Genomic DNA, 26,456 nt, shown 5'->3' with positions numbered 1-26,456 from the left:
ACATTATCCTACTAGGATCCTAAACCATATTAATAACCTGAAAAGTGCAAATCATATTAAACATCTTTCTGAAAGCATACAGCTTAGATTATTTTTAATTTTTGCAAATCTATTATTATAATGAATTCTAATCACTACTCATTATTTCTAACACTTTATATATTCACGTTTTATTTTCATAACACCTCTTGATAGCCAATAGTTTGTAGTGAAAAAAACAACAAAGAACCATTAAATACAATAAAAAATGAAGTCTTTATTCTTTTGGCTCAACTGTAATGTGGTTTACTGTTCTTTATGGTAATAGCATTTTCCTGCATGCAGTTCACCGACACACAAGTCAATATTTTTGTAAAAGGAGGAGTCAACATCGAATTTTTGCTTGTGTAAGAAACACAAAATGTCCCGATGTGATAAATTATACAAGTTTGCTATTTAATTCCTGTGGAAAAAAAAAGCATTGTGGATCCCATATTATATTTAGAACAGTTCTAGTGCAGCATGAATCAACAAGAATAAGAATAGTCTATGTAAACAAACACTGGTAAAGATTTCATGAATAAAAAGACTACCTTGAAACTTCTGATGCAGGCAGTGCTAGAATTTTAAACAAATCTTCCCCACCACATTTCAATTACAAGTTATATCTATTTGGAAGCAAGTGCATTTTGGACTCAGTTTGAAACTTATTTCACATTAAAATGTGTGCAAAAATACAGTACTAATAAAAAAGCAGAAACCTAAAGCTACCCCATTCTTTCCTTTGTTTCTTATTTTGTGAAGTTCTTGAATTAAAAAGTGCTATGGAGAGAAGGTAACAAAAGTGACAGTAACATCAACCTGAAGATAATTCTCATTTCTTATTTTATGTACAAAACGCTGAAAAATAAAATAAAATGGTATTTTTTACAATATTTATATTTTCTTAGAAAATTCTATCCATGTATTTTTCAACAGATTAAGCAGTTTGCAACATATCCTGTACAGTCTGACTATACACCGTACAGTAATCACTTAAAATTTTATAACGCAAAGCAAGAAACTCTTAAATAGCTGCAAACTATTGCTTGATGTTGTGAAAGAATGATGACCGATTGACCAATTTATTTCACTTAACCACTGAGATATGGCTTCCCATATTGGACTCTTAACAGTGGAAGGAGTAGAATAACAGCAGCAAAGGCAAGATAAACATGCATCAGTGATAGCTTCCAAACTATCTATAATGGTACAGAATATTTCATATTAGCTGTTGAAAGCTTGCAAATTACACTTACTGTGGTACATATTTGATGCAATAAATATTGTGCACGTCATTATTTGTTTGCTCAAACATGCACCACGGGATAAAATAACTATTTACATAGACGGTACTTTTTTAATCAACACATATAATGTCAACCTTGCTGAGAGCAGAAGATGGCTAAATGATACTGCAGGGTGAAGCAGAACAACTTCATAATTCTTAAGTTTTTGGTAAACACAATTTCCCAAGGTCAGGTAGGCGGTTTTTCACACAAGAATACTTAAAAGTGGACTCATGTCCCTCGGAAAAATTTTTACGCAGAGTTTGTTCAACCACAGTTAAATGACTTATGAAAAAATAAAACATCTGTTCTATTATTGTAGACTATATGGGACTTTACAGGCACATTAAGATTTTTCTGGATGAGATACTAGATGGATACTGTTATTAAGCACCTCAAAATATAGAGCCACCCTGAAACATGGAAGTAGTCAGACTGCTGCTTTGTGCGACGTCATGTTTTTCCATGCATGAACTACAAGTGCAGCATGCCTTCATGCAAATCACTTCAGTCTGTACATTATAGAGAATCCGAGAGTAGAACACCTGGTCCTCATACCCCCTTCCCCAACATAAAACCCATTTACAAAAATAGTCACATATAATAGTAAACAACCTGTGAATTAAAAAATGATAAGTTCACCAACACTGATTTTTGTAAAAATATGGCAAATGTGACTGTTGAAATGCTAACAGTGGATACAATTTTTGTACTGTGTGTTTCATGTTAAACACAGAGATTCATAGGTTTGCACCCTTTTTTTTTAACTGGTCCCTACCATCTGATTGGCCATTTTATCATCTCTTCAGCACTGTCAGCTGGTACTAAAAACAACAACCTCCTGTCAAGATGTTACCCTGTTTTACAGAGTTGCAGTTTGATGACGAGGGGTCACTGTCTTGTTATAGGCACTGACCTTATATATATATATAATGATATATATATCTATATATGTAAAAACTGACAGTTTGGCATGTACCTCCTACGGGAGTCCTGTTGACACAAATACATACTTTTTCAGGCTGTAAACAGTTTATCCCAAACATCATTCTGTGTTACTTTTTACTTTCCTTGCTGTCTTTACCTTTATCTTCTTTTTCTGATTTGTCTTTTTCATATTTATCCTTGTCTGGCTTTGTTACACTGTCATAAGAAGGTGGGGAGGTTGTGGATGGGGTCATGTCTGTTTTTTCTGGAGTAGAGTTCTCATTTAGTTTATCCATTATCATATCTTCTTTCATGGGCAGATCATCCTCCTCTTTACCTTTATCCTGACTAAATATACATGACACTTTTTTGAATTTTTGCCTTAAAAGATGACGTCTGTAAGCACGCTGAATGATGACAGCAGACACCTCCTCCTGCTTTCGTTTCAATGTGGTTGTAATTGGTTCATAGGAGACTTTAGAAGGATTGGCTGCCATAAATCGATCTTCCATCTGTATTCTGAGGGCGTCCATCTCACCACTTTCCCCCAAAACACGCTTTGTGAAAGCAAACAGGATGTCAAGGCAGTGAATTCTGTCACCACTCACCATGGGCAGATCCATTGCAATGAGCTGGACTTTGTTCGGTTTTGCGATGAGAAGAGGCGGATCTAATGAAGCTGCAAAATCTGATAGTTTACTGAACTCTATGAATTGTGTTGCATCGGGATCAAATTTCTCCCAGACCTCATAGAACATCTCAAAGTCGTCCTCGCTCAAGGGTTCAGCGCTTTCCTCAGTAGCAACACTGAAGTTCTCCAAAATCACAGCAATGTACATGTTCACCACTACCAGAAAGGAGATGATAATGTAGCTGACAAAGAAGAAAATCCCAACAGAAGGGTTGCCACAGTCACCTTTCACAGAGCTCCCAGGATGATCTTTATGGGGATCACAGTCGGGCTCCCCACTGTTCAGAATTGGGGCGAGCAAACCGTCCCAGCCAGCAGACGTGGTGATCTGAAACAGGCAGATCATGCTGTTGCCAAACGTTTCAAAGTTGAACATGTCATCGATCCCGACTTCCCTCTTAACATAGGCAAAGTTGGACATGCCAAATATCGCATAGATGAACATGACCAGGAAGAGCAGCAGACCAATGTTGAACAGAGCAGGAAGAGACATCATCAAAGCAAAAAGCAGAGTGCGGATTCCCTTGGCGCCTTTAATGAGGCGCAGGATTCGACCGATTCTGGCAAGTCGGATGACTCTGAATAGTGTGGGGGACACAAAGTACTTCTCAATCATCTCAGCTAAGAACATACCTAGAGAAAAACAAGTTAAATCAGTAAAGAATATTATTATATTTAAAAACCACTGCTAAAGATTTATTCTACAAATATTGTAGAACTTTAGAAGAATAGGATATTTAAACAGATTTTTAGAAATTAGCCATTCAGTTGTTTTTACGAAGCCTTTATAGTTTGGTATGCTTTGGAAACTCACAAATCCCAATAGAAATTCTGAAGCAATTTGCAGGATAATGGAAAACTGCATCAATGATTTTTCTGAGTATTAATTGCATAAGAATGTATGTGAACAGACAAACAAATACACAACATCAATCTTTTTTTAGGGCAAACTGATAACTAGTGTATGTATATTAGCAAATGTTGAGACCAGAGGAATACCTTTCTGTTTAATTGTAACAAAAATAATCTCAGTTAATCAGAAGAAAGGTTATACATACAGTAGTATTAAAATGTCATGTAATCAAGTTATGGTATTCAAAGAAAATACATATGTTTTTAGAGAACTGCAACTCCTTAATCATACATAAAATAACATGAACACAAGTTTATTATTAGTGACACAGCAATTCAAATGTAAACAAACTGGTAATAAAAACATTTGTTAAACCTCATTGAAGAGTAGAAAAATTGAGCATTATATTATGTGCCTCAAAGCATAAAATTAACTACATCCTGTTTGGATATAAATATAGTAAAACCGATTTGCATATTAAGGAGTTCTGAAAAGTTAAAATAACACAATTTTTACTCAGTTCTTTCAGGTTTGCTGCTCTAGGTAAAGCAAAGATTAGTGGAGTCATTATTTGTTACTACATCTGCTTCAGCTCTGCATCTCCAGTTTCTCACTCCAGCTCAGGCATGAAACCTCTCCAGATCAAACAAAACTCTGAAGTCAGCTAAGGGTTTTACCCTGCTGCCTAGGATATGTTCATGCTAGCCAACAATAGTCCCACACAGATTTTGCTCTTGGATTTTGGATTGCTGGACTCTTTCACCTGCAACTACTACTGTAAGTTTATATCAAAATTGATTTTTATGTATGCATTGAAATATCTATTGAATTCAGAATAAAGATCTAATTTTAACTAATAAAAAAGTAGGAATGTATGAAGCCTCTTGCTAAACAATTTCTTACCATACACTTTTCAGTTATTTTGTGGATAAGACTTTCTAGTGACAAAGTTGAACCAAAATATAAATAGATTTTACATGCCAAAAATGTTTCTGTTTTTACAGAATTAGACATTTCATAAAAATTAATTGCTCTTACCTACTATGGAGAGAATGACAACCACAAAATCAAAAATATTCCAACCTATAGTAAAGTAGTAATGGCGAAGTGAAATCAATTTCAGGACAAATTCTCCAGTGAAAAGTACGATAAACACCAGGTTAATCCAATATAAAATGTTTTCCATGTCTTCACTCTGATCATCTGTTTCTACCATCATTGTGACCATGTTAAGGCAGATAAGTATCATGATGCTGATATCAAATGCTTGTTTTGTTACAAAGTCAAAGACCATGCCTTGGAATTTGTTCTGTTGGAGGTGGGGGAAAAGAGAAAAAAAAAAAGTATTTGAGATAAATAAGGATTTTCTTATATCACTTCTTGTTTTAGCTTACAACTTATTTCAGCCTAAAGAATAACTGAAAAAATCCAATTTTCATACAGATGTAAAAATAACAGAAAATATTTTTATTCTTACTGCTGGTCGAGGTATAGGCTTTTGTGGTTTCTTTGAACCCAATTTTTTCATTGCATTGTAGTATTTCTTCTGTTCCTCTGTCATAAAAATGTCTTGACCTCCAAAGTAAACCAAAGAGACAAAAACTGGTTACAATCATCTATCTTTATCGATTACTTAAAAATAATAGTAATAATCACTCTTGTTCACATTTTCATCTGTGGGAAAATTTAGGACAGATATAAAAATCCTCTTCTATTATTTTTATAAATTAAGTATTAAGCTACACAAAGGGTTAATTCTGCAGCTGAAACACTGATACCTTTTGATGCAGTGTTGACAAAACAAAAAGACTAAAGAGTACAAATGAAGATAATACAAAGTTTGTTATTAAAGTTCAGAAATCTACACTGCTGAGCTCTGTGATATGAAGGTAATATAGCAAAGAGTTTTTATAGCTAATTTTGCTATTTCAATGGATAGACTTTTTATGAGTCTCCTGTAGACTCCAGCCCCAAATCCACATCTTTACAAAAATGACAATGAGTATTTCACTAATCATGGACAGACATATATTGTCAATTGTCCATCAAGCCCTCATCAAGTCAAGCTGTAAGCTTTAATAATTCAATGTATTTAGAATGCAGAGCTCATATTAATTTATCATAGAAGAAAAAAAAAATACTTAATGAATAAAGTTTTCACGACTGGACCAACACCAAGCATTTGTTTGATTTCTTTGCAGAATAATGGTTAAGTACTTATCTTCTTTTTCTGCTGGTTGAAATTGTCTATGATGACACCAATAAAAAGGTTCAAGGTAAAAAATGATCCAAAGATGATAAAGATGACAAAGTAAAGATACATGTACAGGTTATCTTCATACTTAGGCTGATCCAAAACCTGCAAAAACAGGCATAGAAACTAAACCTTAGTTTAACAGTAAGCACAAAATATATGCTGGATAAAATTAGGGCTCTATCACTCTGATCTTTGCTTCTCACAGTCAAGTTCTGACATATCCATTCCACTGACTTTCAATCTATTAAGTTACATTCTTGAAAAAGAACTTTGCTATCAAACTTGATATTTCATTTTAAAAAAAGTAACTGGCCTGTATGAATGCAGAATAAATACTGAAGACACGATTAGTTTAAACTGCTAAAGTTCCATCTATCTGAGTCTACAGACGAGGAGAAACACCAGCATGTAAATCTGCAGAATTTTCTGTAAATCTTGTGGGAGCCCCTGATGTGGGCAGGCAGAGCTTTCACTGCTATGGGAATTAGGAAACTGCACCGGATTATTGAAGAGAGGCATCCAAGCCATGTTTAGACTAAGCATATATTCTTGGTACTGCTATGCACACTGGTACAGCTACAACAGGCCTGCTGTGAGTGTAGCTGGAGCTTTACCAGTATAGTTTATTCAGTTGTCTACTTAGAACTAGAGAAAAACTTGCACCAAGGGAGCAAGGAGGAGGCAAAAGGGTAAAAAAGTGCACAGGCCAAATTAAAAATAGGCACTGTGCCCTAAAGAAAGGAGTGGCTTGCAGAGCACAGTGAAAGTCTGAGCTTTAAAAAAAGATCAGTATTACAAAAAAACTTATCTCTGTATCAGTGCCTGTTTCCAAATATAAATAATTCCTCGATGCACAATAAGAGGAGGAAAAGGCATTTCAGACAACAGTTAAGTCTGGTGTGGGATTGAGGAATTTTGGTCCAACCATACCATCGAGAACGTGGAATGCTTTAGGAAAGCTCCTCTGCTTTCCCTATCTCTTGTATTTTCCTATGGTTTCCATTTTCTTTGACTACAAAATTACAATAGCTCCTTGTTCTCTCATTTTTACTGTTATTTCTGAAAGATGTTAAAATTACATTCTCAAATCTCGGAGCTCATACAGTCAAAACAAATGGAGTCAAGGGACTATACTTACATTACGAGAATCCACAGCTGCGTACATGATATCCATCCATCCTTTAAATGTAGCCTATAAAAAGAACACTGGTGTTTACATCACACTTTTCCTGGAAAATGGCTTGTCAGAAATGTTGTTTAAGACCTGATGACTAAGTGTCTTTAGCTCTCATCGTACAAACCAGCACAGTGCAACATTAATAGCTGACTCTTGCCTTCTACTGTATGTTTTATTCATGCACAAGAATTGCAAGCAAATTCTAGTATCTCACTATAGAGGACATAGCACCTATTAAGAACTTTTATCCCTTATGAGTAATATCTGATGTAAAAGTTATTTTTTTGTGCAAGCTATTTTTTTTCAATACAGCTCAGGTGTATTAGGCTTAAATTATGTATTTTTTTCTCATAGTCAGCACAGCCCCTGGGGCTTGAATGATTTCTGCAGAGTCGTGGATTTATCCCACACTTCATAATTCAAACCAAAAAGTGACAGACAAAATTTCTAAATTAAAAAAAAACAATAAGAAATAACTTTTTACTGTTACAAGTCAGCAACAGAGATCTAGAAAGAGAAATAGAAATTAAGGAGTGGTGACTTACCACTTGAAGCAGAGAAAGATAACCAAGGCCTACGTTATCAAAGTTAACCTTCACATTCTTCCACCGGGCAGTTTCATTGTTTTGTATGAGCTCCTCACATTGACTGTAGTTGTTGATTTGGCTGATGTCAAATCTCTCATCAGTTGTAGTGTTAACGCAGTAGTAAAATTTTCCAGCAAATAGATTTACTCCCATGATACTGAAGATCAGCCAGAATATAAGGCAAACAAGAAGCACATTCATAATAGATGGAATCGCTCCCAACAGGGCATTCACAACGACCTAGAGGACAAATGAAACCGAAGAGAGACATTGTAAGAACACAGGCATCAGTACCTTACAAATGCATCATCAGCCTTTCTTAAATGTAACTCAGTTATAGTTCTAATATCTGTGTTACACTGTTTTAATTGTTGAGAGTAACAAGTCAGAAAAGCAGTATAGAGAAAAGATAAAATGTCAACATAATTAGAAGTTAAAAATACAAACGGTAGCAAATGGCAACTTTAAAGACTGGGAAAAAATAAGAACAAACCGATAAAACAAACTAAAAAAAAATCAGAAAAAAAGGTATTTATTAGTTCTTTTTAGAATATTTACTTAATGTATGTCTGCAAAATCATGTCCATAATAATTATAATCACTGATTGAATCAAACAAACCAAATTTTTTATATTACATGTTTACTGGGTAAACAGTTCAAATCTATTACTAAGCAAAGTTTTAACTGAAATTAATTTTAAGTCTTTTTAAAAATAAAACTCAGGGATGTGTGCATGTTCATTTGGATGGTTACATACAAAATGAGAAAAGAAGCAGTGTTCAAACCAGGAAACCTACTGAGTGTCTGAACACACCAAAGCTGTTAGGGTTCAGGCAAGTGGCAGATAAAACTTGAAGAAGAGACTTGATTTAATTCCCAAATGAATTTTGGGAAAAATCAGGCTTCGGGAAAGAAAAATGTGAAAATGAGTTCATGTACGATGATGAGCAATGATTAAAAACATGCCAGATTGAAAATAAAACAGTAAGGAAAATAAAATTAGGGAGAAAGTAGGTCCATTATGAATGAAAATTATTAATTTAATGATGGAATTGATGAACCACTAAATTAGTTAATTCTTGTTTTAAATCTTTCTGTAAATAACTCTAAGAATATAAAATTTAGTAACTGTGGAGCACTGCTGCCAACTTTGCCAAAACAATTGAATCAGATCCTTAGACCCTAATGAAGATTTTTTTTTTTAAATGCAGAACAGTAGTTATTATGTTGATGGAATAGTTTATAATTAATTAGTTTCTATGATGTAGGCACTAGGGCAGATCCTCTAGCATACTAAGCTAATTGTTTCTGTTTGAAATACAAATATGTAGTTTAAGCATGTAAAGTATTTTGGTATTACAATTATATCTACAATTAATAGCATCCATAGAATCAATTAACTATAAAATTAGTCATCTAGGTAAATCACCTGTCATTCATTCGCCATTTTACAGAACAGAAAATAAAACCTTTGAATGTTTGAGTAGGTGGTGAACATCACCGTCACGTGTGCTCTGAAGTTGCATTGGGCTGAAGGAAAGGAACAATACCTGTTTTACTTTCAGGGCTCCATTCCTGCCAAAACACTACCTCTTTTGGGTGAGACATACGTTGGACTACATTTGAGATCCTATAGGACTTCAATGAAGTTGTTTTTATGTTAAATTTAGAAGCTGGACCAAATAAGGTTCCTTTCAATGTAAATTACTCCATGACTCTATAAAAGCATAGAATGCTGCATTAAGTCCAAACCTGCCATCCTTTAGTTTGTTTTTTTGCTTCCCCCCCCCATATTTTAAATCACATTTTAATAATTGGTTATTTCTAGTGGGAAAATTTAAAAAAAATTAGAATAGTTTCTTAATCGTACTAAAAATCTCCTTGGCAATACCTATTATAAATCAGTAAGCAAAAATAGTATAGCATTTTATCACTGAGCAGCTGGGTAGAGAGGATTCCCTGACTAATGGATAAATCTCTTCTGACTATTTTAACAGTGCTGTCTTGTGCTGACAGGCTTGTACCAGCACTGTCAACATCATGACTGTGGAATGCCATAAGGAGCTGTTTGACCTAAGCAAATGAATATTCTAAAAACAATACTGAATTAGTTTAAATTGGAAATATTTTTCAAATGTATTAGTCATTACTTTTACATAAATTTTATTTCAAGTTATCTCAATTCTTCTACCTAAAAAATATAAGTAGATTTCTTAAATGAAGCGATATCATCCATCAGGAATAATTATTGAGATATAAAGGGATAGTTAAGGAAGTAAAAATATTTGTCCTCAAGCTTCCAGTCTCAGTACACCTGAGAATTCTGTTCCTGTTTCTGCTACATCTGCAGGTCCAGTCATGTTCTTCATTTTTTAATTGCTGGATTCCTACAGCTGACCTACTTTCTCTCGTTTTAGTCTGAGTCCTGAATCTATAGAGGACCAGCTTGTAATATGAATCATTTGAAGACACTCAAAACACACAGTTGTGCATCACGGGAAATGACTATGTTATAAACAGACATCTTGAATTTCCCTGTCTCAGACCTTAAAATGTTCTCATACTAATTCCTTCATCACTTTCAGGTACTGTATCTTTCAAGACACTAAACCTAGAATTAATTACTTTAAATAAGGCAAAATTCATTATATCCATAGGAAAATTTCAATGGTTAATTGCTTAACTAATAAAAATATAGATCATATTTCTAGTCTGACACTATCTAATTTTTTTTTATATCTTTTGCTAAAGACATAAATCGCCTCCATATTTGAGTATTTTACAAAGATACAGCTGGCAGATCAGGATCCAATTAGTAGGTAAAGTTTACACCAACACAGAATTCATGGGACTGACAATTACTAATAAACCTTCATGACATAATGATTGTTTTTTCCTTGCCACGATAAATTGCCACTTTATATGCAATTTACTGTGCATATAAAATTTGTAATATTTTTGGTTTGGTTTTTTTCCTAATCATTGTCATAAAGAAAACCCCCAGCTAATGCAGTTTTTAGTGAAACACTACTGAGGTTTTAGACAGGCCTTACACCTGATATAAAGATCCCACATTTTCAAATTTGCTTTAGTAAAGCTCCAGAAATATGTTGGAGACAAGGAAATGGTATTTCCTATTTGAATTTATAATGTTTCACCAAAGCCTGTCTTCTTTTTGATTGAAGCCTCTTCTCTTACTTTCCACACACATAAAGCATCACATTTTCTCACCAATTTGTAGTTGAGTTACAAATTTGCTAATCAGCTTACAACCTGGGGTGCCAAAGATCAGTGATCGCAACAGAGAGCTCACAAAAGGATCACTTTTAATGACAGCAATAGGGTTCCAGTTCAGGTGCATCTGCTGTTTAGATCTGTGGCAGTATGTCCAGGAGAGACAGATGGACCCCGAAGGTGTATGTCAGACATCTTTTTGTGGCGGGTACTACAAAGAGCTACGTGTATCTACCATCTCCAGTTGTTCACTACTACCCCTAAGAGAAACATTTCTAGAGCTTTCAAGTCACAGCAGAATGCATAAGATCTGTCCGTTTCAGTGCACTGAAGAAGTGAGCCAAACTAATGAATTTGACTTTGCACAGGAACAGACTGAGCATGCCCCACTGGGCAGCTGAGGGGCTCAGCTGTGGTAGCTGCCACGCTGCTAATGAACAGCTGGGAACAGGTTATTCTCGAATATACCCAACTCTGACAGCAAAAGTCTGATATGTTTTCAGGCTGCTTAGTGCTCTGTAGATTATAATCAACATTTTAGAATCAATATGGAAAGCAGTACGCAACCAGAAATAAAACCAGCTCAATCTCTGATATGTTAGAAAAGTTTTCTTAAATAGAATGCAATAGTTCTAATATGAGAGAAGGTATAGTGCCAATTTACTTATTAACATGCAAATTCATTACAAAACTTTTAGTTGTAACAGACATTCCCAACTAAGATATACAGAACTGTAGGTTAAAAGATGTTTGATAGACTGTCTATGATACTCTACACTTGTAAGAAATACACATGTGCACATATACATGGGCGCATGTGCACACACTTTTGAGAGGAAGTATTGGGTTTTTAAAACTGTTCTGGCTATAGTAGGATGTATTTGTATGGGATAAATTCAGTTTTGTAGTAATATTGCATAGATCCATGCAGTTCATAAATCCTTGGGCCATCCATGAAAATATGAAATAGGGTGAAAGGCCCAGGAGCCTAAATAAGTGTAAAATGTGTGCAATAACACATGAATTCATATAAGCAGATGAAGCCTTTTGCTTATATGTTAGTGATAAATGTGAAATATACAGGATGATAGTGTAGCACTTCTGCATGGATTTGCCGCTGAGTCTTCTGCATGCACTGTTTCCGTGTATACATGCAGCATTTCAGTTCTTTCATGTTGTCTTACCCTCATCCCTTCAAATCGCGACAAGGCTCTTAGAGGTCTCAAAGCTCTTAGTGTCCTAAGGGATTTAATCGCACCAAGTTCTGAGTAGCCCAAGGCATTAGCTGTTAAGCTAACCAAAGAGACCTACACAAAAACAGAAAGGCAATATTGCTCATTCATCTCGTATATCCTTTCGAGACATATGATGGGAATGATGTGTGCCCTGAACTTCTCAAGAAGATTCAAGGCTGGACCTCTTTCTCCAGGAATCCCTCTATAATGCAGAAAGATCTTTCAAGTCAGACAAAGTAGAATAAAAGTATATTCTAGGTACCTGTTGATGAAACCATGCTGGCAGAATGGTATAAAAAATGCCTTCTACATTCACATAAACCAGTCAACATTTGGTGGTATTTAAAGAAAAACGAAGTCACATGCAAAAAGAAAACTCTCAAAAGCTGGGTGAATTGGAATGGCCAATTTAGGTCAGGACTTCCCATGATATCTTCAGAACTTGATGAGAATGTAAAAGCTTTCAAAAACCACATCCAGACCCGGCCTTTGGTCAAATGTAATTTTCTAGTGTCCAGAAAATCTCATTCAATAGCCATAGCTACCAATGCTGTTCACATTTAACCAGACTAATCAAGACTGAGAACCAACTGTTTGTTAGACAATGGTAGAAGCTTCATTGTTAGGCATATCCACACTTCATTACATTCCCTGTGATTCCTTTAACCACTTCATCAATTCTGGCTTGCATAACGCTGGTCTGGTCTGCAGGTAGATGAGTAAATAAACTAGAATAGCTGTAAAATAAATAATACAATTATCTTTCATCAATAATCCTTGGAAATGTATTTATAATAGCCATTGGGAAGGAGTGGCCCTAATAAAGAAAAAATAAACCAAATCTCCCCCTATTTCCCTTAATTTAATGCCCTTCCCTTCCATCCTTCCTGTTCTCTCAATTCTTCCATCTCCAAACTGATCTTTTCACTTTTTTTATCTCAATCCCTGACTACAGAATAAAAGGGATATTAATTTTTTCATGAAAAAAATTGCAACAGGCTAAGGTTGCCATGAAAAACTAGTGAAGTTATTTATAAATTTCACAGAAGTAACTAAGTCCCTGATTATCAAATTAGAATAAAATATTTGTTGATAAATACAAGCTCTACTGGTCATAGCAATTCACACATCTGATGACTGAGCCAATACACTGTTTTATACAAAGGGACAGGCTCATTCACAGAATACTAAATGTGCATATAGTCATGTTTTATCATAGGATTTGCAATGCTGGTATAGATTTAAAAGTTATAATGTTTTCCAAGCTCTGTATAGTAAAGACTCCATGACCTATCATATCATTGTAGTTTTAGGGAGATACATAGCAATTCCTATAGAATTCTGCTGCTTTTTGAAATGAGCAAATAAGTGAATCAAGACACCTTCTTAGCCTGCTTTCCATGGGAATTACATCCATGGAACAGAGAGATGCCTATTATCACAGTCAGGCTATTGGGGATGGAAGGGAAATGAATATCTGCTATATGGTAGAAGACCTGTAATCTTCCATTTGTGCTACCCAGCACCGTGCATACATTGTTGAGCATGCAGACTTGAAATCACAATGCACTTAGTAGGTCTCTCTCAGACAATGTGTATCTGCTCCTTGGTAGTGCAGCCTTTTGAAAATCATTTGAGAACCCACTTTAAGGGGGCTCATCTATGGTTCTATGAAGCATCTCTTTGAGGTCACCCACAATATGGTGAAAAGTGCAAGAGTACTGAATAGTACAATGGAACTGAGGATTCCTAGCAGTATTTTCCTTTCATATTGCACAGAGTAAGAGATAGGACACTTACAGTAATTGATTAGAATATTAGAAACCCTTAAAGAAATTGTTTCCATATACAGCAAAAACTGAAGAGGATCCTTTCCATACGACCAAAAAATAAGATAGTAAAAATCATTATTTCAATAAAGCATTACTTCTTCATAAAGTAGAGAATTTCAGTACAACATCTCTAGAGTAACAAGTATATCTGAATATTTTTTCCTTTCTGAAAAGAATTATAAACCATACCACATCAACAGTTAAAATAGAGTTTTCATTTAATAGAACAGAAATCCTATCCTGAAAACATAATATTCTGATTTTTAGAGCCTGTAGTACAGGACATGAAAAAGAATACATACATCGACAATCAGGAAGTCCAGCCAGCACCAGGCATTAGTGAAATAGGTTTGAAAGCCATAAGCCACCCATTTTAAAAGCATTTCCAGAATGAAGATGTACGTGAAAACTTTGTCAGCATATTCCAGCATAGTCTTGATAGTTTTACGTTGTTCTATGTAGATATCTTCAAATGCCTGTGAAAAAGATTTCTTAAGATATAATTAAATATCTTCACAATTTGCAGTGTGGTATATAATGGCCAAGAAAGAATTTGAATTGAAAAAATATATGTGATGATAAGGCATACATCCTTCCCTCAAGTGTAACTTTGGCTTTCGCTTCACACTTTTCATAAAGCTGGGTCCAAACACAATATTCAGCTTTCAGCTAAGCTGAACAGTGACATGCAAAACTGTTCATGTACTACTACAGCACCACTCCCCAAACTAATTTTAATTTGTTTCCATGGATACTGTATTGGGCTTGCATGGCCAGGTTTTGGTAGCAGGGTACAGGGGTGGTTTGTATGAGAAGCTGGCAGAAGCTTCCATCATGTCTGGCAGAGCCAATGCCAGCTGGCTCCAGGATGGACCCACCGCTGGCCAAGGCCGAGCCAATCATGAATTATAGTAATGCCTCCGGGATAACATATTTAAGAAGGGGAAAAAAAGTTATTGCACTGAGCTAATTGCGGCCAGGGAAGAGTGGAGTGAGAACATGTGAGCGGAACAGCCCTGGAGACACCAAGACCAGTGTAGAAGGAGGGGCAGGAGGTGAAGAAGCTGTGCCCCTGCAGCCCATGGAGGTCAATGGGTTGTAGAGATCCACTTGCAGCCAATGGAGGAGATCCCACGCCAAGGAAGGTCGATGCCTGAAAGAGGACTGTGAACTAGTGGGAAACCCATGTTGGAGCAGGCTCCTGGCCCAGACCTTCAGAGCCATGGAGAAAGGAGCCCAAGCTGGAGCAGGTTTCCTGGTAGGACTTGTGGCCCTGTGGGAAATTCACACTGGAGCAGCCTGTACCTAAAGTACTTCACCCCCTGGAAGAGCGACCCATGTTGGAGCAGTTCATAGAGAACTGTTGCCCATGGGATGGACTCACGTTGGAGAAGTTCATGGAGGACTCTCTCCCTTGGGAGGGACCCCACACTGGAGTAGGGAAAAGGCTCCTCTCCCTGAGCAGCAGCAGGAACAACCTGTGATAAACTGACTGTAACTCCCATTCCCCATCTCCCTGAACTGCTGGGAGGGAGAAGGTGGAGCTTGGGAAGGAGGGAGGGGTGGGGGGAAGATGTCTAAGATTTATTTTAGTTCTCATTATCCTACTCTGATTTGGTAAGTAATAAATTCAATTAATACCCCCAATTCGAGTCTGTTTTGCCCATGACAGTAATTGGTGAGTGATCTCTCCCAGTCCTTATCTCAACTCATGAACCCTTTGTTATATTTTCTCTCCCCTCTCCACTTGCAGAGGGGAGTGATTAGAGCAGCTTTGGTGGGTGCCTGGTATCCAGCCAGGGTCAATGCATTAAAGAGAGCATTGGCTTACTGACATAAGGATTTCCTTTGTGGTAGCTACAACTTTATATCAAAATTCTATGAAGGATTTAAAAATGACTCTGTGATACAGTATTTTTGATGAATAATTGAAACCAAACTCTGCACGCTAACCCACAAAACAGTCCTAAATAGAGAGAGCTCCCTTGTCAAAAGAAAATGTCTACAACGATTGTGAATCACTGTGCATTGAACCAAGTGTAGCAAGAATATTACATTTTGCTCCTGCTATGGGGAACTAATTAGTTCAGTACTTACTCAGTGCACTTGATTTAACACCAATCTGTAAAATACCTGATAGAATCATGTTGGCACCCTACATCTCAGTCTGACAATTCAAGTTGCTCTTGATAAGTTCCTAGGTCAGCTGTGTTTTTATTTAAATGTGTATATTAAAAAAAAGCTATTATCATCAATATGAAGGTATGTGAACACCAGTCTGATAAAATTATTTATTTCCATTAAATCTAAATTTTGAACTTGCCAAATGATTTGTTTCACAGCCTGTGAGCAAACTCTTATGTAACCTACAATATATGCCAAATACTTGCTGATACATGTTTACATTATAACATTTATGAATCGGATATCAAATTCTGATTTGTTCCCTGCAGCTATATGATTAACAGAAATTCTAAATGCTTGCTGCTTAAAATAGTCACAATAGTTTCACACTTAATTTACCAGAGCACCGCTGCTGAGAAGAATCATGAAGACTATGAAGGTCTCAAACCAGTTGTGTTCAACAATCTTATAGCAGGTTTTCCTAAGATTCCACCAGATTTTCCCTTTTCCATCTTCTACACTGACTTGACAGCATTTGAATCTCCGTACACATCCTAAATGTGATGATAAATTTTAAGACATCAGAATAAGGTAAGTATTTATTAGGAATTACAGTTAACAGTAGTCAATTATTTCAGTACTACTGCAATAGATGCTTGTAAATAAGTATCTCCTATTTAAGCATTTTTGTTTCAATATTTGAAGTTAAAGCTTTGTACCTTTTATTATACCTTCCAAGGAGAAAGAGAGCACACACGTGAACAGTAATCTACAGCAGTGACTCTGAAGGACTTACTAATGCAAATAGAAATTACAACTATAATCACAAAGCTTCTTTCTGATTTGAATAAAAATAAAATTCTGTGCAAGGCAATACCATTAGGTCGATGTATCTTGCATATATTTTGCTTTCCCTACCTTCTGTAAAACAAGCCTCTGGCTCCAGAACTTCCTCAGGTTCTGCTTCTGGTTGTTCACCCTCTGGAGGTAGTCCAATATCAACTGTGCTGCCTTCGGAAGAACTGGATGCATTTAATTTCTGTGAATGAAACCCCACATAATTTTTTTTTTAATTTGAGTTATTTTGAATAGAAAGTTGAAATGCATATCAAAATATTTTGCATGTATTCAGTTGTCTGACATTAAAATAACTTCTTATCTGCAATCTATAATGACAAATTGCTCTACTACAGGTGAGGTCACAAGATTAGAAACTACACCATGAGCATTTTCCCTATTGAAAATATTTTGATATTTTCATACAAGGAATTGCTGAAATTATTAGACTACTATTCTGAGCCACACATAAGAATTTAGAAGGGAAATTTCAGTAAGTTAGGACTGGGTGCCTTCCACACTTTGTACTGCTTAATTAATCCAATCATGTGGCTGCATTTTAGATGACACCAGATAGCATGTGTTAATACAAATAAATTTCCAACGTCATGACCAAACCAACAGCAAGCTCCACAGATGTATTTTCATGTCTCAAGTAAATGTTATTCTATCAAGTCAGAAAAAATCTAAATCTAAAAAGTTTCAACATAAACTTTTCGTTATCATTGACATGAAAACACATGTTATGAGTTGTATAGGATAATTTAATTCTCTCTGTTTCCGAAAGAGCAGCACATTACTTTAAGAGCAGTAGCTGATATTTTGCATTCTCACTTGCCAATGCATTTTCTGAATTTATTGTGCATTTTTAAACTACTTATTACTTTGGTAGAGTACACATAGATGTCCAATCACCATAAAAGGCCAAAAAAAAAATCTTTGGAAGACGAAGGTGAAAACAAAGGTTTTTAAAACAATACTATCATAAAATAATACTGCACCAATAAATCATACTGATAATATAATTCAAACTTTAAAAGTTATTCTTTTACACCATCACATTATGTTGGTAACAGACAAATATGAGTACTATAATAAGTAAAAGTAGTTTGATCATAGCATTCTATGACTCTTCTAATGTTATCACTATGTGGAGTATAACATCAGTAAAATGGCTGCATTGATAAGTAGCTAATCTTGTAAAGGGAATGATGTAAGCAGATTTAGAATAGAGACTACAGAGAATTAATACTAAACAGAGATGGTCCATGGTAACATTAAAGATATGTATTTTTGCTGACACTTAAATCTGAAGTTAGAGGCATTATTCCTTTAAAACATCTTTGAGAAAGCTTCAGTTTTTTGTAAAGGAAATGTAAACAATATTAGTCTGTGGATACAGAAAGTAACTTAAGATTTGAATGGAATTTTACATTGCAGCAAATATTCAGTATGTTCTTCAAACAAAAAGAAGATTCATTCCTTCCCCCCCCAGATTCTACTGAATCACATTGACAATATATTGTGTTGTGATTTTGACATAGGCTGAACTCTGATTTTTGTGTACTGTGGTGCACTATAGAGCACAATTTAGAGGAAGACCAAACAAATGGAAAAATGTATTGCAGGATGTATTATGCACTTAATTTCAGTGATATCTGCACACTCATTTTCTCTAAACTTTTTTAAAAATCCCAGCTTACATATTAATGTCTCACGTTTGTGCACAAATTTTAGCATCCATGAGGTCAGGTCCAGTGTACAGAGATGTGGATGCACACTTTTCTGCAGATTATTATTTATAAATTTCCCACTGTAATATGTTCAAATTATAGATAATGCATGGCAGTTTGGTCATTGTGGAATACTGCCTCTAAAATTGAGAAACTGGAAAGTATGGAATAAAAACTGTAGTCCTCAAATAAGAACTACAGCATTTAAACATCAACGGAAGTCAATCATCAGTTTGAGGAAAGGCCAGAAATACCATAAATGCAAGGTACATTCCAAAAAAATGTATATATGGTGTTAAAAATTACCATTTATCAATACAATACACTAAATTATTTTTAAACTGAGCAGTGACTATCTGGTTTTATTATGAAGTGTTTTCTTAAAATGTTGCTTGCATCATTCCAATCTGGACAGCATTTCTAGCAGAATGCTGTAGTAGTAGCAGAGCAAACAAAAATTATGAACTGGCTAAACAATAAGTTTGAAAAACCTACTGTCCATTCTTTTACAAGAAAACGAAAAGTTCAGTAACTCAGATATTACGCAGTTAGTTTAATAAACATACAGGATAATGAATTCCTATTACTGAAATCATGTAAGACTAACAGATAATATGGAAGAATTGAGATATCCACTATAAGGAGAGATCAAAAAGATCAGACAGAAAAGGCAGAAAATTATCAGTAGAACTGTCAATTACCAGGAATGTCAAAAAGACATCTTAATTTATGTGGGGCACTACGTATGGTGAGTTGTATTTTACACATCTCTTTTCACTAAAAATCTGGTATGCTTCCTTTACAGAGCTGTAACAATAATCACAGGAGTTAAGCTGAACAGAAAAATTCTAAATTGAATCGACAGCAGCTGATACTTGAAATGCAACAATTAAATGCCTTATTCCATTGAGAATTCAGTAACTCTTCTGTTGATGTAATAGAGCATTTCCTCAGCATGCTGCTCTATTATACCTGAATTTAGCCCCAACCTGAGCAGTATATAAAGAGGGATATTATAAAAATTATTCACTAAATTCAATCTGTAATAATTCAGTATCATTTGGGGAAGAAAAAAATAGAAATTTTCAAGAGATATAATTACTTCTTTCATTTTGCTATGTTATGTTTAACGTTGAACTTATTGTATGTCATGCTACACAATATTTATAAAATTCAGTATGCATTACAAACAGCCAGGAAGGTTTTATGATACAAAATCTTAGGATTTCATCAAATCAGTTAAATTCAGTATGCTAGGAAAACTTCTCAGTAGCAATCATGTATTTCCACAGCAAACTCGTGTTCTGGCATAAAGCAAGTGACGCAGGGCCGTTGTACTGATTTCTATGTATTCAACACAACATCACCTGGAAATGGACCATGTTATTGCTGATTATGCTTTGTCCATATGCTTTAATACATAGGAAGACTATTTCTACCACTTACTGTGACTTGCCAATGTTCACACATGGAATCCAGCTGGATAGCCAGACTACCCCTAATTGCAGACCCTGATATATTAGGTATTTGACATATCCCGGTTCTTTACCTTAACATATCCGTTACCTTTGTACCTGGTAAATTGTTCTCTGCTCACCTGCATTATAAAAACTGGATTTAGGCAATGACTATATACTTAACACGTATACAGCCTTTAAAAAAAATGAACCTGTAGAAACAAGATAATCATCAAACTCAACTGTTAGCTTTGATCTAACAGTAAATCCCTTTTAAGCTTTTTGTTATACCATGGTTCCAGATTTCGAAAGTACTCAGTCATGCATATTATAAGAGATTTATCAGGATCAAGCATTAGACACTCTTTGAGAGTTATGATCATTGATTTTTTTCTGAATAGTATGTTAAGGAAATTATTGTCAGAGAACTCTGTTTTTCAAAACCTTAGAATGTAGATACTCCATCTCCTTTACACAGAAGACAGTAAGGGGACAAAAGTACTTACATGTTTCTAAAGCAGCAGAATACTGATTATCATAGAGATTTATATATCTTTTATATCACATGTACCAACAGCCTTGCTAGTCATGCTTTAGTCAGCAATACAGTACAGTATGAGATACAGGTTTTAGTTTAGCTTTCAAGATAGGAAAGCAGCTTGCCTATCAGAGCAGCATCACAAAAAGCAGCAGCCAAGATTAGGTCAGGAAGTTTTTTACAATATTACTTTCTGAACCTTAACATCTCACAGATTCATACAATTCTGCTTCACTTACAGCCAGGACACTTTTAACTTTCTTTCTTTCTTTGTTTCAAAGATGTTTATCTGAGAGTAGCTGAACAGCTCTTAGCTTAACATTTTTAACAAAGCCTGAAATTTCACGATTGGCCGGGATGCCACTAATAGCTGTTGAAATCATAGCTGTTGAAGGAGCAAAGAGCAGAACAGACACAAGCAGGAAGATGGCACCAAGAGAAACCACCATTTTGGTTTTGTTTTCAATTTCCTTTCCTCCCAAATACCTGTGAAAATGTTAAATAATGGAAGTTACATTGCTTTTATTTTCTCATTGCTGTGTGGATGTCAGTATGAAAATGAGATGTTCTGTGATATAAACGGCAATATTATATCCAAATATCCAGTCTTTTTCAGTACAGATATATCACCTATAAAAACAGTGAAGTGGTAAATAGCACTGTGATTCCCCTGGTATAATTAAGTGGAATCTGGATGTCACTCTTTCTAGTTCTTATACAGTCAGGCATACTAAGTCTATCAGTACAAAATACCAGAACACTGTTAATCAAGGTAAAACCATTTTGTGATGATTGTTAGCTGTGAATACTGCAACCCAAAATCCCTAATTATAGCCCACTCTGTAGTGTATTAATATTCAAAATTCTTTCTATCTACTTATTTATGAGCATTTCATAAATGAAAATATTTGCAAAAAAGTTGTATGAACGCAAAAGCATCGTAAGTAGCAGTGGAAATATGCTCCAGTGGGAAAAAGCTCTCCCACTGGAAGCTACTTAAAAAGGCTCTTTAATTCACACTAGAAATAGTGAGAGGATATTTCTGGAACAGAGTAAGGGACTTCTGATTGCAAAGACTAAACAAGCAAACTCCAATTAACTCTAACATTAACAACTTAACATAATCCACTATGAATCACAATATGCCAATACAGTGTGACCAATTCACAAACAATACAAAGCCTAAATTCTTCAGAGCATCAAAAGACTTTGAATAATGAGTATTTTTAAATCAAAATACATATTATCAGATAAATTATTCTGTAAAAAAAAAAAAAAAAGAGAAAAAGCTCTGCAATAAGTATATTTTAATTCCACTGATTTACCAAACTGGAAGCAACGTCATACGGCTGTGGTGTTGTAAATATTATGGCAATGTTTAATAGGTGAGATGTAAATCACACTGAAGCTGGGGACTTTTTGGTCCAAACTCAGTAGCTTATTTACTAGACTGATGAACTTTATTTTTTACTGATTAGAAAGTTCAAGTTTCTCAGGCCAGACAATTTTAGATGTTCTGGGAGGTAATTAATTTGTGAGCAAAAATTAAAGAGCTATAGTAAGACTAATTTGGGCCAGATCTTACTATTAGTTTTCTCTTTGCACCTCTACACCTGTAAGTGTGGGCGTAAGTAAGAGCAGAACTGATCTCTGAATGTTTGACCAGCCAAATACCAGTTTTGCATGAATCCTTTCAACCAAATTATGGTCACATGCTTTGACTGCAGAAATTAAGTTAATTTCATGCTTAACGGTGCTTCAAGTACTGCATATTAATCTCCAAAATAACTAAATGCTTATACAAGTACTAAAGAAAAGCATTTCTAAAAAAAAAAAGTGAAAATTAAAAACATTACTATCATGAGTTTGCAAGTTTACCTCCATTATAAGCTAAAATACAATAGTATGAATGTTTTCCAAAACAGTTAGCAGCTTTTCATTATCAACATGACGTACAGATGGACTTATATAAGCTTCTGATGAGAAACATAGCATATGTGTTACATATTCTGTCTTCCTTCAGAACAAAAGAAAACCCTTCAAAAATAGAAACCTGAAAACTATATCATAAAGACTGGGAAAGGTACATAGCATGCACTGCAAAATACTTTTAAAATATCATGGACAGTATAGCATCTGTACCACAGAAATGTTGGGGCTGCCGATCTTGCCTGACCATGCTGTGATGCGAGTCCCGTGACTCAGCAGAGAGCAGCTGTGCATGTTGGTACTTATTGCAATGGATGGGGCAGGATCATAGCTGAGGAGCATGCAGGCCAGTCCATACCCGCTAAAAAGTGATTAAGTAGAATATACATAGAGATGTATAACTTGCTTAGGTAACCTGTGTAAAACTGGTGACACGATGCTCTGCCTCGCTAAAAGGCACCAGAGCTGCTCGCTTGACTGATCCAGCTTGGTTCTACTCCTGTGAGAAGTAAGAACGGTAGGAAAGGAAGTTCAGGACACAGCACCTCTGGTGTTTTGCGCTGAATATTGCTTAAAGTAAAATATAGATTATTAATGTGTCTGCAACAGCATTAGGAGATTCCATTTTTTCAAACCATTTAAAAATATCTTATAATTGGTATAACTTAGTGTAATTACTGGCCTAGAAGTTATATTTAGCATACAGTAATTATTACCAGCTATTATTATTTTTATTACTATTATTTTAACTAATTATTACACAGTCATACAGGTACTACAAAATTTTCCATATATACCATCCCTGTAGTACTTAAGCATCTAAAATGGCAAAATTATCTTTATGCTTTCTATGCTGGATAGCAGTAATGCAGCTGAGATCCATAGACCTTTACATATAGGACAACAGTGGTCCCACATTTACTAATAGCCCTACTTCCATGGTAAAGTTTTATTTAGAATTTGTTCTCTAATTCCCTTATTACACTGTATTCACTCACTGCCATTCTTATGGACACAGTGTTCTTATAACTAATTTAATCTTAGGTTTCAGGCAATTTTCTATAAAATTCCATGTTAATTCACACCTACTATGTATGTACTACATTGTATGTATTGTTTCTAGAAAGGTGTAATCTAGTTAACATTTCCATTAAAATACTGGAATCTATGTGTGTTACAATAAAGAATGCACGCAACATTAATATACTTAATTAAAACTTGTTAATAAATCACAACTACTTTGTTGAAATTCAGCTTATTGCCCTATACCAGGGTGAATATGTGTATTCTGCGTCTACATAAAAGCCAGGAGAAGCACACACGCACGCTCTGTGTCAGCCTCTGGCTGTCTTGTGCAGTCTCTGGCAGATGAACTCAGAAACTGCAGTATCATATAAGTGGAAAAACATGAGAGGGCAGAAATGTAAGGCACATTATAGCATGGAAAAAAGAAGAAGCCTTAAACAAAAAGCCATTTGTAGCCACTTTTTTTTTTTAAATTTAAAAAATGCCTTCTTTTGGTACGGATCGTTTTCATGACAAGAGTGTTGGTCCTCTGACTAATAGCCATCACTCTATATCAAAAACATCATGGATAACAGTATCTAGTGAAGAGTAGGAACTAGGATTAATATTTTAAAAATGTGCTTTTGTGACTCAAATCTACTTGAAATCTAGGCATTTCAATAAGAAATATGATCACAATCTTTGCTTACTGCTCTGTTGCTATTTAAAGTTCCTGAAATTTGTAAACCTTTCTCTTCAATTTTTCACCTTCAGCTTCTGCAAGAGTAAGAAATTTTGGTCCTGAATATGCTCAGACAAGTTTCAGCTTGACCAGTCAAAACTGCTTGGCACTAGCTCATTCCTGACTTAATATGTATTTCTTTGTCTTATCACCTGATCAGTTTGCAGTTCCTGAAGAACAACAGGATTAAGTGCCTCCAAGAATGCAGTGAGGACACTGTTTTCTTCTAAAGATGGTATGTGGAGTAGAAAGCCTTCCTTTTATGGGGGAAGCTTAATGACAGGAACTCATGTCAAATGTGGGATAAACCTCTTTAAAATTTTCCCTATAGGAATTCAATACTTTTTGTCACCCTGTAGAATTACCCAATTAGGGTCCTTCCATTGGAAGAAAGGGATGATTTGGCTACTGAAAACAGTCAGCAGTCATCCCATCCTGTTACACAAAGAAGTAATAGGTGCATCATTGTCACTGTGGTCATACTCAGCCCTGCTAACCAGCAGCACAGAGGTTTGTATGAGGTGTATCCTCCATCTCTTCTACTGTCATAATGTTCTTGTGCAGTAAAGAGTTAAAGAGCTACAGCAAAAAGAAGCAAATGGGAGAATATTGGTGATCAGGGAATTCATCTGATTTTGGTCCCTATTTCAAGATATTTTAGCCACTGACTACTGACTGTTAAAAAAAGTATTAATAGATTGTAGTAGGAAAAGATTTCATTCTTTAAACAGATGCCTTAATCATTAGGCAAGTTCCTTCTTGCTATTACTGTTCAGTGAATCACAATTTATTTTCTGCACGACTGTATTTTCAGTAAAAGAAATGGAGAGTACTCCACTAGTACAGAACAGTCCTGTGATTACATTTTTAAAAACAGACTTCAGCAACTTATTAATCTAATAATCACTAATGAAAATACTTAAAATTACTTTTCAGCCATATTAATGACATATAGTATTTAAATTGGTAGAATCCAATTACACATTACAAATTTTTGCAGAGAAGTTGCAAATTGAAAATTATCAGAGCTATAATCTATAATCTATAACCATCAGTTAATACATACATAATTTCATAACTTTTAAAAGTGAACAGGCACAGGAAAAGTTTATGACAATTAAAACATGGTTTGCTACTACCATGAGTAGTAGTAATATCATAATCAGTAACATCATCAGAATTAATCTGATAGGAGTGGGAGCACAAAATAAGCAGCAAAGGGAGAAGAGTTTTCTTGGGTGCATACTTCTAAATGTACCGGAATTTCACAGTCAACATCTCACACTGTGTTTGTGTCAGATTTTCTTTTAATGTCATTCAGAGTAATATAATCTGAAATATAATTTATAATATATCTGCAGAATAACAGTATCTTCTTCACACTTTCCAATTTAGGCATTTAAAATGTTTTATAAAAAGTGTTAGATTTAGGTTGACAGCACCCTTGAAACCAATAAAAACACTATACTAACCTTACATACAAATACAGCTCGATAGATAGGTATTTCTTATGCCATCAAGACAGCAATAAATATTTATGTTTCCTAGTACTGAACTTGAACTGAAAACACTTTATTCCCAAACTTGCAGGACATCCTCTGGCTATCACTAGTTGCTAAGAAGGGAAAAGGCTGGACTTGAAAAGACGAACAAACCCAGAAGGACCAGGTCTACACTAAGAAAGTACATGATTCACAAAAAGACAGAAAAATTATCTGTGCCATTACTGTCACATGCATTTGTTACAGATGACTTCACTGATGGGTGGAATTTCACCAGATCAGCAATAGAATTGCTGCTCCTTTGGCAGCAATAAGTTTTGAACAATGGGACAATAGAACAGTGGAAGGACAGAGCGATGCTCTAGATCTATGTGGCTTAAAGGTGTCTGAGAAGATTCTTTTTCTTATCTTATGTACAAAGATAGAATAGAATCAACCAAAATTCTACATTCAGTGAAACTTCCTCTTAATTACATAGAAAAAGTAGA

At 35.2% G+C, this 26,456-nt stretch overlaps 1 protein-coding gene across 7 annotated transcripts in view; it reads right to left on the bottom strand.

Annotated features, from left to right (window-relative positions):
- Positions 1–236: 236 nt before the first annotated feature.
- SCN2A (sodium voltage-gated channel alpha subunit 2) overlaps positions 237–26,456 on the bottom strand; it is a 76,573-nt gene continuing 50,353 nt past the window's right edge. For 5 of the 7 annotated variants that reach the window (XM_017835169.1, XM_017835171.1, XM_017835166.1 and 2 more), the window contains 10 exons: positions 17,144–17,264; positions 16,625–16,779; positions 14,404–14,577; positions 12,219–12,341; positions 7,758–8,039; positions 7,174–7,227; positions 6,000–6,137; positions 5,256–5,360; positions 4,817–5,087; positions 237–3,558 (listed from right to left, as the gene is read on the bottom strand). In XM_017835169.1, coding sequence (XP_017690658.1) covers positions 2,363–3,558; positions 4,817–5,087; positions 5,256–5,360; positions 6,000–6,137; positions 7,174–7,227; positions 7,758–8,039; positions 12,219–12,341; positions 14,404–14,577; positions 16,625–16,779; positions 17,144–17,264 — 2,619 coding nt within the window. In that variant the 3' untranslated portion in view covers positions 237–2,362. The remainder of the gene's footprint in view (positions 3,559–4,816; positions 5,088–5,255; positions 5,361–5,999; positions 6,138–7,173; positions 7,228–7,757; positions 8,040–12,218; positions 12,342–14,403; positions 14,578–16,624; positions 16,780–17,143; positions 17,265–26,456) is intronic. The other 2 variants (XM_017835167.1, XM_017835168.1) reach the window with 1 other exon arrangement.

This window comes from Lepidothrix coronata, unplaced genomic scaffold, assembly GCF_001604755.1.
Source record: "Lepidothrix coronata isolate B3197 unplaced genomic scaffold, Lepidothrix_coronata-1.0 Scaffold250, whole genome shotgun sequence".
Classification (NCBI taxonomy): Eukaryota; Metazoa; Chordata; class Aves; order Passeriformes; family Pipridae; genus Lepidothrix; species Lepidothrix coronata.
Note: the sequence above shows the minus strand (reverse complement) of the source record. Positions and strands in the feature narration are given on the sequence as shown.